Source organism: Epinephelus fuscoguttatus, linkage group LG1, assembly GCF_011397635.1.
Source record: "Epinephelus fuscoguttatus linkage group LG1, E.fuscoguttatus.final_Chr_v1".
NCBI lineage: Eukaryota > Metazoa > Chordata > Actinopteri > Perciformes > Serranidae > Epinephelus > Epinephelus fuscoguttatus.
Genome location: NC_064752.1, coordinates 8535498 through 8550323, shown reverse-complemented (window position 1 = coordinate 8550323; position 14826 = coordinate 8535498). Strand labels below are relative to the sequence as shown.

At 41.1% G+C, this 14826-nt stretch overlaps 1 protein-coding gene across 5 annotated transcripts in view; it reads right to left on the bottom strand.

Moving 5' to 3' along the window:
- Positions 1 to 14826, bottom strand: part of ripor3 (RIPOR family member 3) — a 79838-nt gene that overhangs the window by 22779 nt on the left and 42233 nt on the right. For 3 of the 5 annotated variants that reach the window (XM_049598590.1, XM_049598362.1, XM_049598282.1), the window contains 6 exons: positions 14394 to 14495; positions 10243 to 10398; positions 9320 to 9398; positions 9207 to 9230; positions 9037 to 9090; positions 8147 to 8296 (listed from right to left, as the gene is read on the bottom strand). In XM_049598590.1, coding sequence (XP_049454547.1) covers positions 8147 to 8296; positions 9037 to 9090; positions 9207 to 9230; positions 9320 to 9398; positions 10243 to 10398; positions 14394 to 14491 — 561 coding nt within the window. In that variant the 5' untranslated portion in view covers positions 14492 to 14495. The remainder of the gene's footprint in view (positions 1 to 8146; positions 8297 to 9036; positions 9091 to 9206; positions 9231 to 9319; positions 9399 to 10242; positions 10399 to 14393; positions 14496 to 14826) is intronic. The other 2 variants (XM_049598525.1, XM_049598444.1) reach the window with 1 other exon arrangement.

The window sequence follows — 14826 nt, the reverse complement described above, 5'->3', positions numbered from 1 at the left end:
ATCCTTACCTTTGAATAAATAAATAGATAAAATGTAGGGGAGACAATGAAGAGCTTCAGTAATTTTCTGGACAGATTGCTGACTTAGTGCTGTTTTTGTTTTTTGGGCTCTCAGCTTGTTGAGCCTGAGAATTTTTCAGCAGATACTGAACAGAAATCAGAAGTTAATTTTGTTTTCAGCAGTTTTACTTTAACTTTAATAATATACTGTGGCAACGTCCATACAAACATGCAACACAAAGTGCTTTATATAACATTATTAAAACAACACAGACTAAACAGATGAATAAAATAAAAACGAAAGTAAACAGCATCGCTCTACTATTTTAGATCCACACATGGGAAACGTTCTCAGATGACAGGACATGTGGTCGATAAAGAGAAATAAGCAGAATGAAGTCCAACATGCTGATCTCCCAGGGTAAAAATAATGCAAAATTCCCATTATTGAAGACATTAAGATGAATGTTGTCCTTCTTAAATCACTGCGACTAACTTTCATGAGTCAGATAAATCGTATTTTAGTAATGGATTCCTGACAGAGAACTTGAGTTTACTCCAAAGAGCAGCAGATGAAGCAGCATGTGCGGAGCAGAACTGGTGTCTCCTGTGTGGGCCAATGTCACGGCTGTTTGTCACACACTGCAGACCAAACTCATGCTTGAGTCCAAAACTGAGAACTAAACGGCCAATTTATGACTCTTCAAGAGGTTGTAACACCTAAATATGCTTATTAACAGCCTGTCTAAATACAGGGTGAGGCCACATTCAAACACAGGTGGTAAATACATCGAAAACAGGTCCATTCAGAAGAATGTGTGTCAGAATTTACATGTAAACACTGATTTAAAAGTTCAAGAAACAGTGCCTCTTATGACCTGGCAAGAGATCTTACCATTCATGGAAGTGTTCATATTTTACACTGACAGTTTTAGCTCTGTTTTCAGGCTTTAGAGAATCTAGCCTATGATGGGAGACTTTGGCCAATCACGGGTCATTTCCTTTTGGCTGTTCTACAAATGCAGATGTGTTTGCACGTCCCTTCAGTAAACGAAGACGTGTTAATATCAGCAGAGTGATTCAGAGATGGACAGAAGATGTTGCTAATAGTTAAGCCTTATGCTAACCGGAGCTAAAGGCTCACAGCTGCGGTTTCAAGTTAATGTTTAGCAGCTAACATTAGCAAGAACTCCAAAGCACAGAGTGTTCTCCACCTCACTCCACACTGCTACAGACCACCCTGCTGGGAGGAGAGCGGGCAGCAGCTCTGGAAAAGGACCACCAGTCGGCAGCCACAGCAACTGGAATCCAGTAGCCTCAACTCCCTGCCAGTTCAGCAAACTTTCTTTTGCTGCCATTACACAGACTGCCATGACTCCTGGCGCAGTGCACAGTGGTGGAGAGCGAGGCGAGGGGACCATGAGGTGGCAAGCTAGCTAATTCTTGTCTAATTTTTACCAGTATGGTAAACATTGGGTTACTATATGAAGCATGTGCATTTGCCCGTCGTCGTCTGGTGGGAGGGGCTTAAGAAGGAGAGGGAAGAGCAGGAGGAGAGTGTCTTTTCATGTTCATGTTACTTAAGTAAAAGTACAAAAGTATGAGCATCAAAATATACTCAGAGTACAGAAGTAAACATGCTCATTATGCAGAATGGCTCATTTCAGAATAATGTATGTCATATGGATAATGTATGTTTAATGGATTGTAGTTGTTGATGTATTAATCTGTTCATCACTTTAATGTTGCAGCAGGGGAAGGTTTTTATCACTTTATATAGTGCTGCTGAGTGTCAGTGATTAACCAATAACAGCGCATCATAATCTGTTTGTTGATGATATTTTATATTGTTAATATGATATGAATCTGAAAAGTAAAGTTATCAAATACAGTACAGGCCAAAAGTTTGGACACACCTTCTCATTCAATGCGTTTTCTTTATTTTCATGACTATTTACATTGTAGATTCTCACTGAAGGCATCAAAACTATGAATGAACACACGCGGAGTTATGTACTTAACAAAAAAAGGTGAAATAACTGAAAACATGTTTTATATTCTAGTTTCTTCAAAATAGCCACCCTTTGCTCTGATTACTGCTTTGCACACTCTTGGCATTCTCTCCATGAGCTTCAAGAGGTAGTCACCTGAAATGGTTTCCACTTCACAGGTGTGCCTTATCAGGGTTAATTAGTGGAATTTCTTGCTTTATCAATGGGGTTGGGACCATCAGTTGTGTTGTGCAGAAGTCAGGTTAATACACAGCCGACAGCCCTATTGGACAACTGTTAAAATTCATATTATGGCAAGAACCAATCAGCTAACTAAAGAAAAACCAGTGGCCATCATTACTTTAAGAAATGAAGGTCAGTCAGTCCGGAAAATTGCAAAAACTTTAAATGTGTCCCCAAGTGGAGTCGCAAAAACCATCAAACGCTACAACGAAACTGGCACACATGAGGACCGACCCAGGAAAGGAAGACCAAGAGTCACCTCTGCTTCTGAGGATAAGTTCATCCGAGTCACCAGCCTCAGAAATCGCAAGTTAACAGCAGCTCAGATCAGAGACCAGATGAATGCCACACAGAGTTCTAGCAGCAGACCCATCTCTAGAACAACTGTTAAGAGGAGACTGCGCAAATCAGGCCTTCATGGTCAAATAGCTGCTAGGAAACCACTGCTAAGGGGAGGCAACAAGCAGAAGAGATTTGTTTGGGCCAAGAAACACAAGGAATGGACATTAGACCAGTGGAAATCTGTGCTTTGGTCTGATGAGTCCAAATTTGAGATCTTTGGTTCCAACCGCCGTGTCTTTGTGAGACGCAGAAAAGGTGAACGGATGGATTCCACATGCCTGGTTCCCACTGTGAAGCATGGAGGAGGAGGTGTGATGGTGTGGGGGTGTTTTGCTGGTGACCCTGTTGGGGATTTATTCAAAATTGAAGGCACACTGAACCAGCATGGCTACCACAGCATCCTGCAGCGACATGCCATCCCATCCGGTTTGCGTTTAGTTTGAAGATCATTTATTTTTCAACAGGACAATGACCCCAAACACACCTCCAGGCTGTGTAAGGGCTATTTGACCAAGAAGGAGAGTGATGGAGTGCTGCGGCAGATGACCTGGCCTCCACAGTCACTGGACCTGAACCCAATGGAGATGGTTTGGGGTGAGCTGGACCGCAGAGTGAAGGCAAAGGGGCCAACAAGTGCTAAACACCTCTGGGAACTCCTTCAAGACTGTTGGAAAACCATTTCAGGTGACTACCTCTTGAAGCTCATGGAGAGAATGCCAAGAGTGTGCAAAGCAGTAATCAGAGCAAAGGGTGGCTATTTTGAAGAAACTAGAATATAAAACATGTTTTCAGTTATTTCACCTTTTTTTGTTAAGTACATAACTCCACATGTGTTCATTCATAGTTTTGATGCCTTCAGTGAGAATCTACAATGCAAATAGTCATGAAAATAAAGAAAACGCATTGAATGAGAAGGTGTGTCCAAACTTTTGGCCTGTACTGTATATTGGAGTAAAATGTTCAGTATTTCCCTCTCTGATGTGGTGGATTCAAAGTGTCAAGTAGCAGAAAATGGAAATACTCAAGCAAAGCACACATACCTCAAATAATATTTAAGTACAGTACTTAAGGAAATGTACTTAGTTACTTTCCATTGCAGCTGATTTTTAACTCCAACAGCCCACTTAAACATCAACAGGTTTCTTCCTGAACCTAAAAAAACTTCATGTGACGTATTCCAAAGACACGTTTGTGGGGCTTTTTCCAAGAACCACATCCCCAGTGGTGCTTCCAGGGACGAGCCCCTGTATGTATACATGCAGTGTCAGTGTGTGTGTGGTCGTAGAGGAATACACAGACTCCAGTGTTACAGGCAGAGGTGCTGACCTCCCTCTGATAGGCCCAGCGATCATCCTGTTTGGTCATGAAGCTCATTCCCTCTGAATGAAAGTGTGACAAAGTGAGTTCTGTGCGCATGTAGCTGAGATTACGTATGTCTGTGTGTGAGAGTCAGTGGGGGAATGTAACTAAGTACATTTTTGAGTACTGTATTTAAGTATAATTTTGAGGTACTTGTATTTGCATTTTTTTGCTACTTTACACTTCTATTCCACCACAATTCACAGGCAAGAGATTAGAATCAGATTAATAATATAAAAAGAAGTCGAGTAACAAATGTTTATGTATTACTATAGATAAAGACTTTATTGATCCCAGGGAAGAAATTTCAAATCCACCCAGCACTATGTAAATCAGTAGCTGCAACATTCTGATGAGCACTCACTCTAAAAAGATGATTCATAGGATTAATGGGTAACTCTTAAAATAAAAATGTTTTTCAGCATAGAAAATTACGTTTGTTTCATTAACAGCTGACAGCTTATTTTAGGAAGTTTATCAGAACAGAAAATATTTTTGGCATTGTTGAGTAGGATGGAATTAAAATAAATTAGTTAGAATATCTTAAATAAAACAGTTTGACCAGTAAATATCACTACAACTTCTGTATAAATATTATGCTTTTTCAGTTTAATTACGCCTCTTGAGGTCAAAGCAAATCTTGTTGGTTGTACTAAACTGAGTGAGTTTGTCAGATTTAAGAAAGACTCATAGGACTGACTGAATAATGCCAGAGTTAGAACTACTTAAAAAGATGCATGCAAATAGTTGAACCTGTGAATTATTTTTTAGAGTGCATTAATGCATCAGTCATTATAATCCAATAATAATATAAACATTATTCTGAAATGGTCGATTTTACATAAGTTCTGAGTTCTTTTACTTTTGGTATTTTTAAGCCCTTTTTGTTTGCAGGAACTTTCCCCAGGGACAAGGAACCTTTTGAGGAACATTTCAACCACAGGGACCAGCGTCTAAAGATTCAGCAGCAAAGATTCATGGGATAGCATGGTTAGGATCAACCATAAGTTTAAAAAACAATGTCAGTCACTGCAATAGCTCCACAGTCTGCTTTGCTGTCACTACTCATCTCTTTTCCTGCATTGACCCAACGATCCAGTTTACAAAGCAGTAGATCACCTTCAACAGCAGAACGACTTCAGTCACCTCAATGCTTGCTGTTGTTGCAGTGTCCCACAAATAATAGTGCCTGTCCACTTTACATGGCATCATTGTTTTTGTAAAGTTGCATGCAAAAACGATGTGTACAACAGCCATCCCTTTTTTTAATTCACCAGCATGCTAATTTGTCTGATCTTCGCGGGTCTTAATACTGTGGTGGAAACACAGACAACAATGGGCTGAAGGAACCACTTGAAATGAAATTCCTGTTACTGTTGGTGACAACACGGCTGAAATTTGTTTTATACTTTTAGTTAAGTAAAAGATATGAACACTGAAAGAAAGACAAGAAACGAGAATAAAACCTATTTGAGTAGAGGGGAGGAAACAGGCAACAAATAGATGTGACTGTGAGGATGAAACTGTTAGATGGGTCTGAGGAAGGAATAATAAATGTACTGCACCACCATGTGACAGACAGATGGACAGACAGACAGACAGACAGAGGGTATGAATGAGTCTTCAGTTGTCTGTTAATGTCCCCTAACATGCGGCTGCAAACAGAAAAATCACTGTGGGACCATCACTCACACACCAGATGATTTGGTTTGGCAGCGTCACGACCATTAGTGGCGAGTGTTGGCCCTCTGCTTTGTGGAGATGATGGATAAGTGGCAGCCACTTTTGGCCCCGAGTACGTTTCAATTACACCCCTCTTATCGACTCCCTCTGTGATCATTTCATACACAAGAATCTTTTCCTTCTGCGGTGATGAAATTTTGTAGTATCACGAAAATCTAATTTTTAGAAGCATTTATTCTCTGTGAATAAAAAGATTTATTCAGCTTCCACCATGCTGCATTCGTACACAACAAATACAGTATTTTCTGTGTGATCATTAGTAACATTTTTTAATCCAGTCAAGTAGTTGTCTAGATTTTTGTCTACCAAATGTGTTTGGTTTTGCATCCAATTTTAAAGTGGCTGCAGCCCAATTTACGCAGTATTACTATAATGCATTTTTTGAAAAGAGTTAAGCAATATCACACTCGAGCTCGTGATGTTGTACTGTGATATCGCGGCCTCGTGCCTACGACCGAATCACAGCCATGACGATATCACAGTACAACATCATGAGCTCGAGTGTGATATTGCTTTTATACAACAGTTCAACAGTTAAATAAGCAAGGCTGATTAAGAAATGTTGAAAAATCAGGACAAAATAGATAATTTAAGCATTTTATTTGTCTTCCGCCAACAAAAATAGTTCCCTCAGGACTCCGCTGTCACCGTTGCTATGTAACGCAAACATGGTGCGCCAGGCACTTACTCTTTATACTCATTTATCTGCACGTTTCCATTAATTGTGCAGCTGGTGAAATAAGTCTCTGGTGACTGCATGGTGGACCATCGCTTCACAGGCACAGCCGACTCTGCCTTCTGATCTGACAGTATGTTGCTTTTCTCCAAGTCATTGAGCTGCGCTGATGAAACACTGACAAACCTGGATGTGTGCTCAGATGGATTCAGCTTCTCCTCTCCCTCATCTTCCTCTGATGACCATTCATAGTTCAATTCAAAACTTATTTCAGGAAATAAATCCATATTTTTTGGCTGTTTGACAGTGGATGAATTAATTAGCCTACAACGCAACTGCTGACCTAACTGACACTAACTGTCAGTTTTGATTTGATTGTTGATTGCAATCAGCTGTGAGGTGGAGTGATACATACACAGTGAAATAACCGTGATGTTGTACTGTATTGTTTTTATATTTGTCTGCTGTTGCTTTTGCTTTATGTTTGCATTTTCTGCATTGTTTTTCTTGCTTTTAGCTTTTGTTTTTAATGACCTATTGTTCCTTTAATGTTTTATCTTAACGTATTTCTCTTGTAAAGCACATTGAATTGCACTGTGTATGAATGGTGCTATATAAATAAAACTGCCTTGCCTGCCTTGCCTTGCCTAAGATTAACTCCACCCTCTTGTCCACATGTCTTCACCTCTGGCTCCAAAAAATCCAAGATGGCGGCAGGTAAAATGCCAAACTCGAGGCTGAGGTTGCATTCCAAAACACTTAGGTGCCAGTTCACTAACAGTAACAACATGTTCAGTTTGAATGAGATTTAATGAAAGTGAACCCTGGTTAGAGGCTCTGGAAGTTGTTTGCAGCAGGAACAAAAGATTTATGTAGACTTTGTACCTCTGACCTGCAGCAGAAAATGCTCAGCTGTTAATTACTCCTGCGTGCCGTCTGTTACACAGATGCTACTTGAAAAAACCACTGAGGTTGACTTATCATAAGTACATGAAACATAAAAACTTTCTTTAAATTGGAAAAAGCAGCTTAAAGTCCTCACTAAACATAAAGTCAGCCTTTGGATTAAAACATGAGAACTTGTGTTTACAGGTGCTGGAGCAGAAACAGGATGTTGAACACTTTTGACTCTTGGTCATTCATCATACAGTCGATGATGTCATGTGTGACTGTGTTTAGTTGTGTTTTAGCCCTCTGTGACCTCTGTCTGCTGCACACATGGTCAGATCGAGGCACAACACTGATTACACCTGAGATACATTTTGCAGCCACAGAGCTGCAGGACAAAGGCCTTGAAGATGAAATGAAAAAGGTGTGTGCTAGAGGTTGTATTGAAATGTAAATATAGTCATGGAAATTTAGACAACAGTTAATGTATTTTTCGAATAATATATTACAGGTGGAGGTTGAGCTTTGATATAGAGTAGTGTCATACAAGTAGGAGAAAACATTGAGTCAGTAATGGACTGAGATGTAACTTTGGATAATAACCACTTGTTGTGATTTTGTAACCTGACTTCAAATACACCCTTATTAAATATTTCCCTGTCTCCTAGACATGCAACTAAGCTGGGTTTTCAAAAGGAAGTTGGATTTAGAGTCTAAATTAAGATAGACAGCAGATGAGGTGTCAGGAACTTGGAACATGACAACAGAAATGTTGATGGCTACATTTCTGTAGTGGTGACATTTAAATTCACCACAACCATGCTCCTCAGTGAAGACCGAAAGAAAACCTTTGATTGAAGAAGTAAAACCACACACACAAACACACAGTCTGATGGTCGCAGTACCTGCAGGCTGTGTCTGTGGTTGCGACCGAGCTCCAGCAGACTCTCTCTGGAGGCTCTGGTGGACGGCGACAGTGAGAAGGCTCTCTTCATATTGACCGCTCCCTGACACAACCTCCACTGGATACAATACGTCTCATACAGTTCCTCCACCTGCAGAGACGAGACACAGAAACAGTGTTCGGCTACACAGTCAACAAAAACACATTTAGTTCCTTTCTTTCCACAAAATGTTGCTCGGTGGCTGAACTCCACACAGACTGTGACTGTTTGATAAAAACAACTGTCTTTGTTTGAGTTTGTTGTTATTTTCCGAGGCCCCTCCATTTCTATGATACCTTGCAGTCACTGCCCTTCTCTAACTGTCCACCAGATGCCCTCAGACTTTCCCACCAGCCCGTCACCTGACTTCCACATCCACTTGCTCACCTGTTCCTCATTCCCCAATAACCGCCTACAGTATTTATACCAGATTGTCTAAGTAGCTTTGTGCCTTTGCTTTCCAGTCACCTGAATCCTGACCTACCTACCTGCCTGCACCTTTTCCTTGCCTTATTCCTGTTCACCTGTGGATTCTAACTAACTCCTGTCCTGGGTGACAAGCTTCCCATGCCACTAAGTTTTATATTTCACAACCACTGAAATGTTCCTATCTGCCTGGATTGTTTGCAGTTTGATCTTTTGTCCTGCTGCCTCATGCTCACTGCATGACAGAAAACTGTTAAAAGTTCTCTGCGCCTTTTTAACATGAAAACCACAAAATAGCTTTCTGTAAAATATTTGGAGAGCTGTCATTTCCCTGAGGATCTTTTAAATCACTGTCACCTCAATCAAAGATCAGACCATAAACTAAAATGATTAAACAAATGCAAATCCAATGTACTTTCTTTTACCTTGCTGATTTGAAATTCTAATCTTCGTATGTATCTCTCCAATGCTCTGATCTCCTGTGAAAGCAAAAATATGATAGCTAAGTTTCTAATAATTGTAATTGTAATCATTTTTCAATGCTTATATATTAATCTATATGAAAGCAGGTTTGGGGCTCTGGTGCAGCACTTACCTTCTCCAGATCATACAGAAAGGCCTGGAAACAGAAAACACATCAGCATAATGTCATCATAGCAATCCATAAAACTACTACTATCTCAATTTCTTTCTTTTCTCTCTCCTCACCAGTCTGGAGTTTCTCTTGGTCTCTCTCTGCTGTGAAGACAGGAAGTCCATCTCTGTCTGGTGACCCTCCAGGTACTCCCTGCAGACACCAACATGTTCACAACAATTGAAGCAGAGCTGCAGCAGCTTTACTGTAAATACACATCAGTGGAGTGATGCTGCATTCACTTCATATAATGCCTACCACACACTAGAAGACTCTGAAAGGTCTTTTAAAAGAGCAAATTTTTCTCACATCTGATGATTGTGTGAGGTTTTAGTCACACGCTACAAGTTTTTGCAAAGACTAGGTGTCTAACAGGGTCACTATTTGCAAAACTGCAACTAGATTCCTTTTGAGATTGTTTCCTATCCTGCTCCTGGTGGAAAATGTTATACCAAACTCCCTTTAAGAAATATGACCAATTACCAATTCCTTACATGTCTGCAAAAACACAGAAATCTAGAAATACACAAGATAAAAGGAGTCACATGTCAACAGTATTCAGTTTGGATTTTGCTGCCTCAACTTGCTACCAGTCTTCGTTGATTAGCTGCGCTATTTTGGTGAGAGGAGACAGACGGAATATGAGACAAACTGCTTCAAAAATTAAGACTGATGACTCACTAAAATAAGGGCTGGTTGGTAGATCAGATAGGCCCCAAATTAAACATAGACTCTTGCTCGTGCCACAACTCCCTCAATTTCTCCTCCTTTTCCACAGTTTTCTACAAGAGAACTCAGACTTGTTCACGTTCTTGCACCTCCCTGATTCGGTGCTGGAGACGGTGCAGCTACTGGTTGTTGACAATGTTCACGTCATTGAACTTCAGTAGTTGCATGAGCCAAGACTAAAAACTTCTGCTACATTTACTTTTTGCTTGTGATAACGCTGTCACTTCAGCAGTATAGGATGCAAATTTAAGTATACTAGTATACATACTTAAGTCCTTTGCGTAGCGCCTGGAAGACCCTGTCGACCTGCTCCGGCTGCATAGACCAGATAGCCCCGCCCCCTCTGCTGGGGGACAGGTGCATTCTGGGAGATTTCCCTCCAGTTGTGGCCTTGGAGCGGAGAGAGTTACGAGCAGAGGATGGCCTAAAAACAGAGATTTACATGAAGACACAGAGTGAGATGGTTATACGCTTAGATTATCCAGTAGTCTCTGATTTAAATTGAGATTTTGTTCATATTCTGAATTTACATTAAGATAAAAACCAGATAAAATATGACTCATCAGTAATCACTGATGGAAGGAGGGGTTGTCAACCTGGCCAGGCTTTCTGAAGCATCCATGTGTTCTCAGATAAAATGCTTTTCTTCATCAGCAGTGAAGAAATTTCAAAGGTGTCCAACATGATGACATTAAAGGAGGATGGTCTGTTGGATTACTGATGGCAGTCAACTTTAATAGAGATTTTTATTTTATCGAACAGTCGTCCAATTAAATGTGAAAATATGTCATCTGTGGGAACAACGGGACCACCGCCGTCATGGTTAAAAGAAACCATTAACTGCCTGTAGAAAACAGGAAGCAAACAGTGGTCTTCTTTGTTTGACATTTTTTTGACCCATATGTCAACCCTGACCTTCATGAACTGTGTGGCTCTATAATAACGTTACTCGACTTCTTATCTGAATGTAAACACATGATGTTTTTCAGCCATTTGTCGAGAGAGCAGCCTCTTTTAATGACATACTTTAAAACACAGGGAAAGCAGTGGCTGCCAGGAAGTTAGGACTTTTTGTCATATAACCTATTTTATTTAAACTGAGGTAATGTAAGAACCATAGATGTATTATAAGAACTGGATACCGGACCCCCTGAATATTCATGGTGGTGTTAATTCAGTCATGGCTCAGTGGTGTGACCAAGCGAACCATGTTTAGGATAGTGAATATGGTGCCACTGCTCACCCTTGAAAAAGGGGTAAATGAAATACATGTGAAGTTAAGACATTCACAAAATAATGATTGTTTTTTGTGCTAGTGACTGTTCTGATAGAGCTGATGTGCAGAGGACTAAAGTGAGCTTTTGTGATGGGCTATGATTTTACCACACTGAGTGAGACAGTTAAAGCCGTAAAATTAATGAAAGGTTTATTGTTTAGGATTTAGTGGCATCTCGTGTTGAGGTTGCAGATTGCAATCAACTGAAATTTCTCCCGGGTGTCAAGCATGTAGGAGAACTGTAGTGAATGGCCCTATCTAGAGCCAGTGCTCAGTTTGTCCATTATAGTCTACTGTAGAAACATGGCGGAGTCTGTGGAAGAGGGCATGTAGGTAAAGAGGCTCTCTCTAAGGTAACAAAACATGATTCTTATTTTTTTTAGGTAATTATACACTGATGGAAACATATAGTTGTGAATATTATATTCCATTTCTGCCAATACATCCCCATAAATCCTACACACTGGACCTTTAATGTGGTTGTCGCGAACAGATGATAGGTTTGGTGAACATCAGTCATTGGTGACAAAGGATGATAAACTGCTGGCACATGCAGATCACATAAACTATCACAAATGTGAAATTACTCATAACTTAAAAATATGCGATACAAGGAGTAAAACTGGCCATGTTTATTGCTGGAGGTGTCCTGTAAACAGAGTTTTACAGATGTTTATTTTAAAAATGGTGGCCTATGGGGAAATTGCTTGTTGGGCCGCAGGAGATATTTCATTGCAATACTGTAAGCGACCACTAGGGAAACAACGGAAGCACTTAAATACACAAACACACAGTGAGAATCAAACTGTTTGGATCAAAGTCACGTAAATACTGGTAAAATGAAAACAGGTGCACCAGTTATAATACAAAAATTACTGATTCTCCTGTGCAATTAAATAACACCGTATTCACCCATTTCTGAGAGGGCACTCTGTATAGAGGTAGACACACACACACAGTGTTTGTGACCATACACACATCTGCACAGTGTGTTTAATGGCCATTTTCTCACAAAATAAAAGCTTCACTCAGATTTAGCGGGCGTCCTCTGTAATTATGGACTCAGCTATAAAAGTGTATCATATTGTGTGATAGTTGTTGTCCCAGCGTGTGTGTGTGCGTGGTGCGTCTGTGTCATGTTTATGGCCCGTGTTGTGTCACCATCAAGGCTCCATAATGAAGAATGATGGGAGACCACGTTGTGTGATGCTGTCAGGGCAGGAACGCAGTGGAGACACTCAGGAATGAAGAGAGTGTGTGTTTGTGTTTAACAGATATAGTGTGTTTATGTGTACATGTAATTGTAAGACGGAAAACGCACAGGAAGTGCATTCCAGCTGTTGACATGACATTTTGTTCCCTGTCTCTGTCTCGTGGGACAGGCGGTTGACATCCGTGTGTTTTTCACTCGTTCTTTCTTCATTCAGAAATAACATCTTGTCGTCTGTGGTGCGTTCACAGTCTGCCCATCAACAAGGAGCAGGCTCGCCTGAGGGTGATGGGATTTCCCCCCACAGACAAGACGACAGTTTAACTTCAAGTGCTGTAAATCTTAAGGGATTTTATTTTCTCCTTTTCATTGTCCTACAGTATGAAAAAGAACTTCCAGAGTGGTGATCGGTTGCAGTCTAACTGTAATTCACTGAGCTGTTTATGTTCTGCTGCCTGTCATTCATCCTGACGGTTATGAAAATAAATCGAGGTTTTGACCTCAAACAGGAAAAAATGTTTTGTTGGTTTAGACAGCGTCGAAAAGATTTGTTTTGAAATTAATTTAAAGGTTCTGTGTGCGACACTCAGAGCATTAATAGAGCAGCAAACCACTATCCAGCCATCTACCCATCCACTCATTTTCATCTGGTTGTCTGGGGTGGGGTCGCAGGGGCAGCAGGCCAAGCAAAGCACCCCAAACATCCCTCTCCCTGGCAACGCTGTCCAGCTCCTCGTGGGCACCCCAAGGCGTTCCCAGGCCAGATGAGATACATAATCCCTCCAGCATGTTCTGGTTCTACCCTGGTGCCTCCCACCAGTGGGACGTACCCGGAACACCTCTCACGGGAGGCGCCCAGGAGGATCCTAATCAGATCCCTGAACCACCTCAACTGACCCCTTTTGACACGAAGGAGCAGTGGCTCTACTCAGAGGTCCCTCTGGATGTGCAAGCTCCTTACCCTATCTCTAAGGCTGAGTCCAGACACCCCACTGAGGAAACTCAGTTTAGCTGCTTGTATCCGCGATCTCATTCTGTCGGTCACTACCCAGAGCTCATAGGTGAGGATTGGGATGTAGATTTACCAGTAAATCAAAAGCTTTGCCTTCTGGCTCAGCACCTTCTTTACCACGATGGTCCAGCGCAGTGCCCACATCACTGCAGATGCCGCACCAGATATTTGTATTTTGTGCTTCTCTGTGGTTTGTTGTGGTAAACTGGTCCAGCTGTGTGTGCATAGATTTGTGTATCACACTGGCTAGCTTATTGCTGCTACTTTGCACTGCACTCATACAGCAGTTAACGCTGTGTAAGTACGATGTGGTCCTCCAGTTCCCCCCGGTTAGCATCGTTAGCTCTGTCAGAAACGCTGCCCATGGTTAGCACTTATGTTTTGGATTCAGCACAGTTAGCTGCTAGCTGCTGTTTCCAGTCAAGTCATAGGCTTCTCAGATGAGATGATTTACACCACGCTCATGTCTATGGGGTAAATTTGAAGCTATAGACAGCAACTGGTTAGCGTAGCTTAGCATAACAGAGCCAGGCTAGCTGTTTCCCCGTTTCCCAGCTGTCGAAGTCACATATTCTGACTCTCAGTACCTGTAAAGCTCGCTAATGAACCCATTAATTCTCTGCAAGAAAGTTAATTAGCGCATTTCCCAGAATATCAAGCTATTCCTTTAAAGTCCAACTAAACTGAATTGTCTGCTGCATCATACATATCTGCTCTCTTAATCATTTGGTTTTTATGATGGCACCGGCTGTCTTTTGCATTAATTGGGCTGAATACAGTTCTCCGTCTGTATATGATGACGCAAAGACAGAGACTCTATTTGTTCCTGCTTGTCATTTCTTCAAGACTTAAACAATTTAAGGTGCCTAAACTGGTTATTATTACCTGCATTCTCATTTGCTATAATATCATGTCATTTACCGTCGTCGTCCAGTCAGAGAGCTGAACCCGGTGAAGGAACGACTCCTGTGGACCAAACCTCCGTCTGAGGGAGAGTCGAATCGCAGCTTCACCGACATCCTGCTGAGAGAGCGAGAGAGAGAGAGAGAGAGAGAGAGAGAGAGAGAGAGAGAAAATAATTACAGTGAACAAGATTTTAATTAAAACACACCCACCTCTTAAATATTGCAAATTACTTTCTCTATTCAATCCCAATGAACCTCAACCACGCAAACACACACGCCTATACACACCCACCAAACTTTACATAAATTTGACGTGAAGGAGAAATTCAACCAAACTTAAAATCAATAAAATTACTCACAACTTGTTTGTCCCCATAACAGCAGTTTCAAACATAAACCAATTCTGAAAGGCTGTCTTAAGATTTCCAGAAAACTCATCACAATATTAA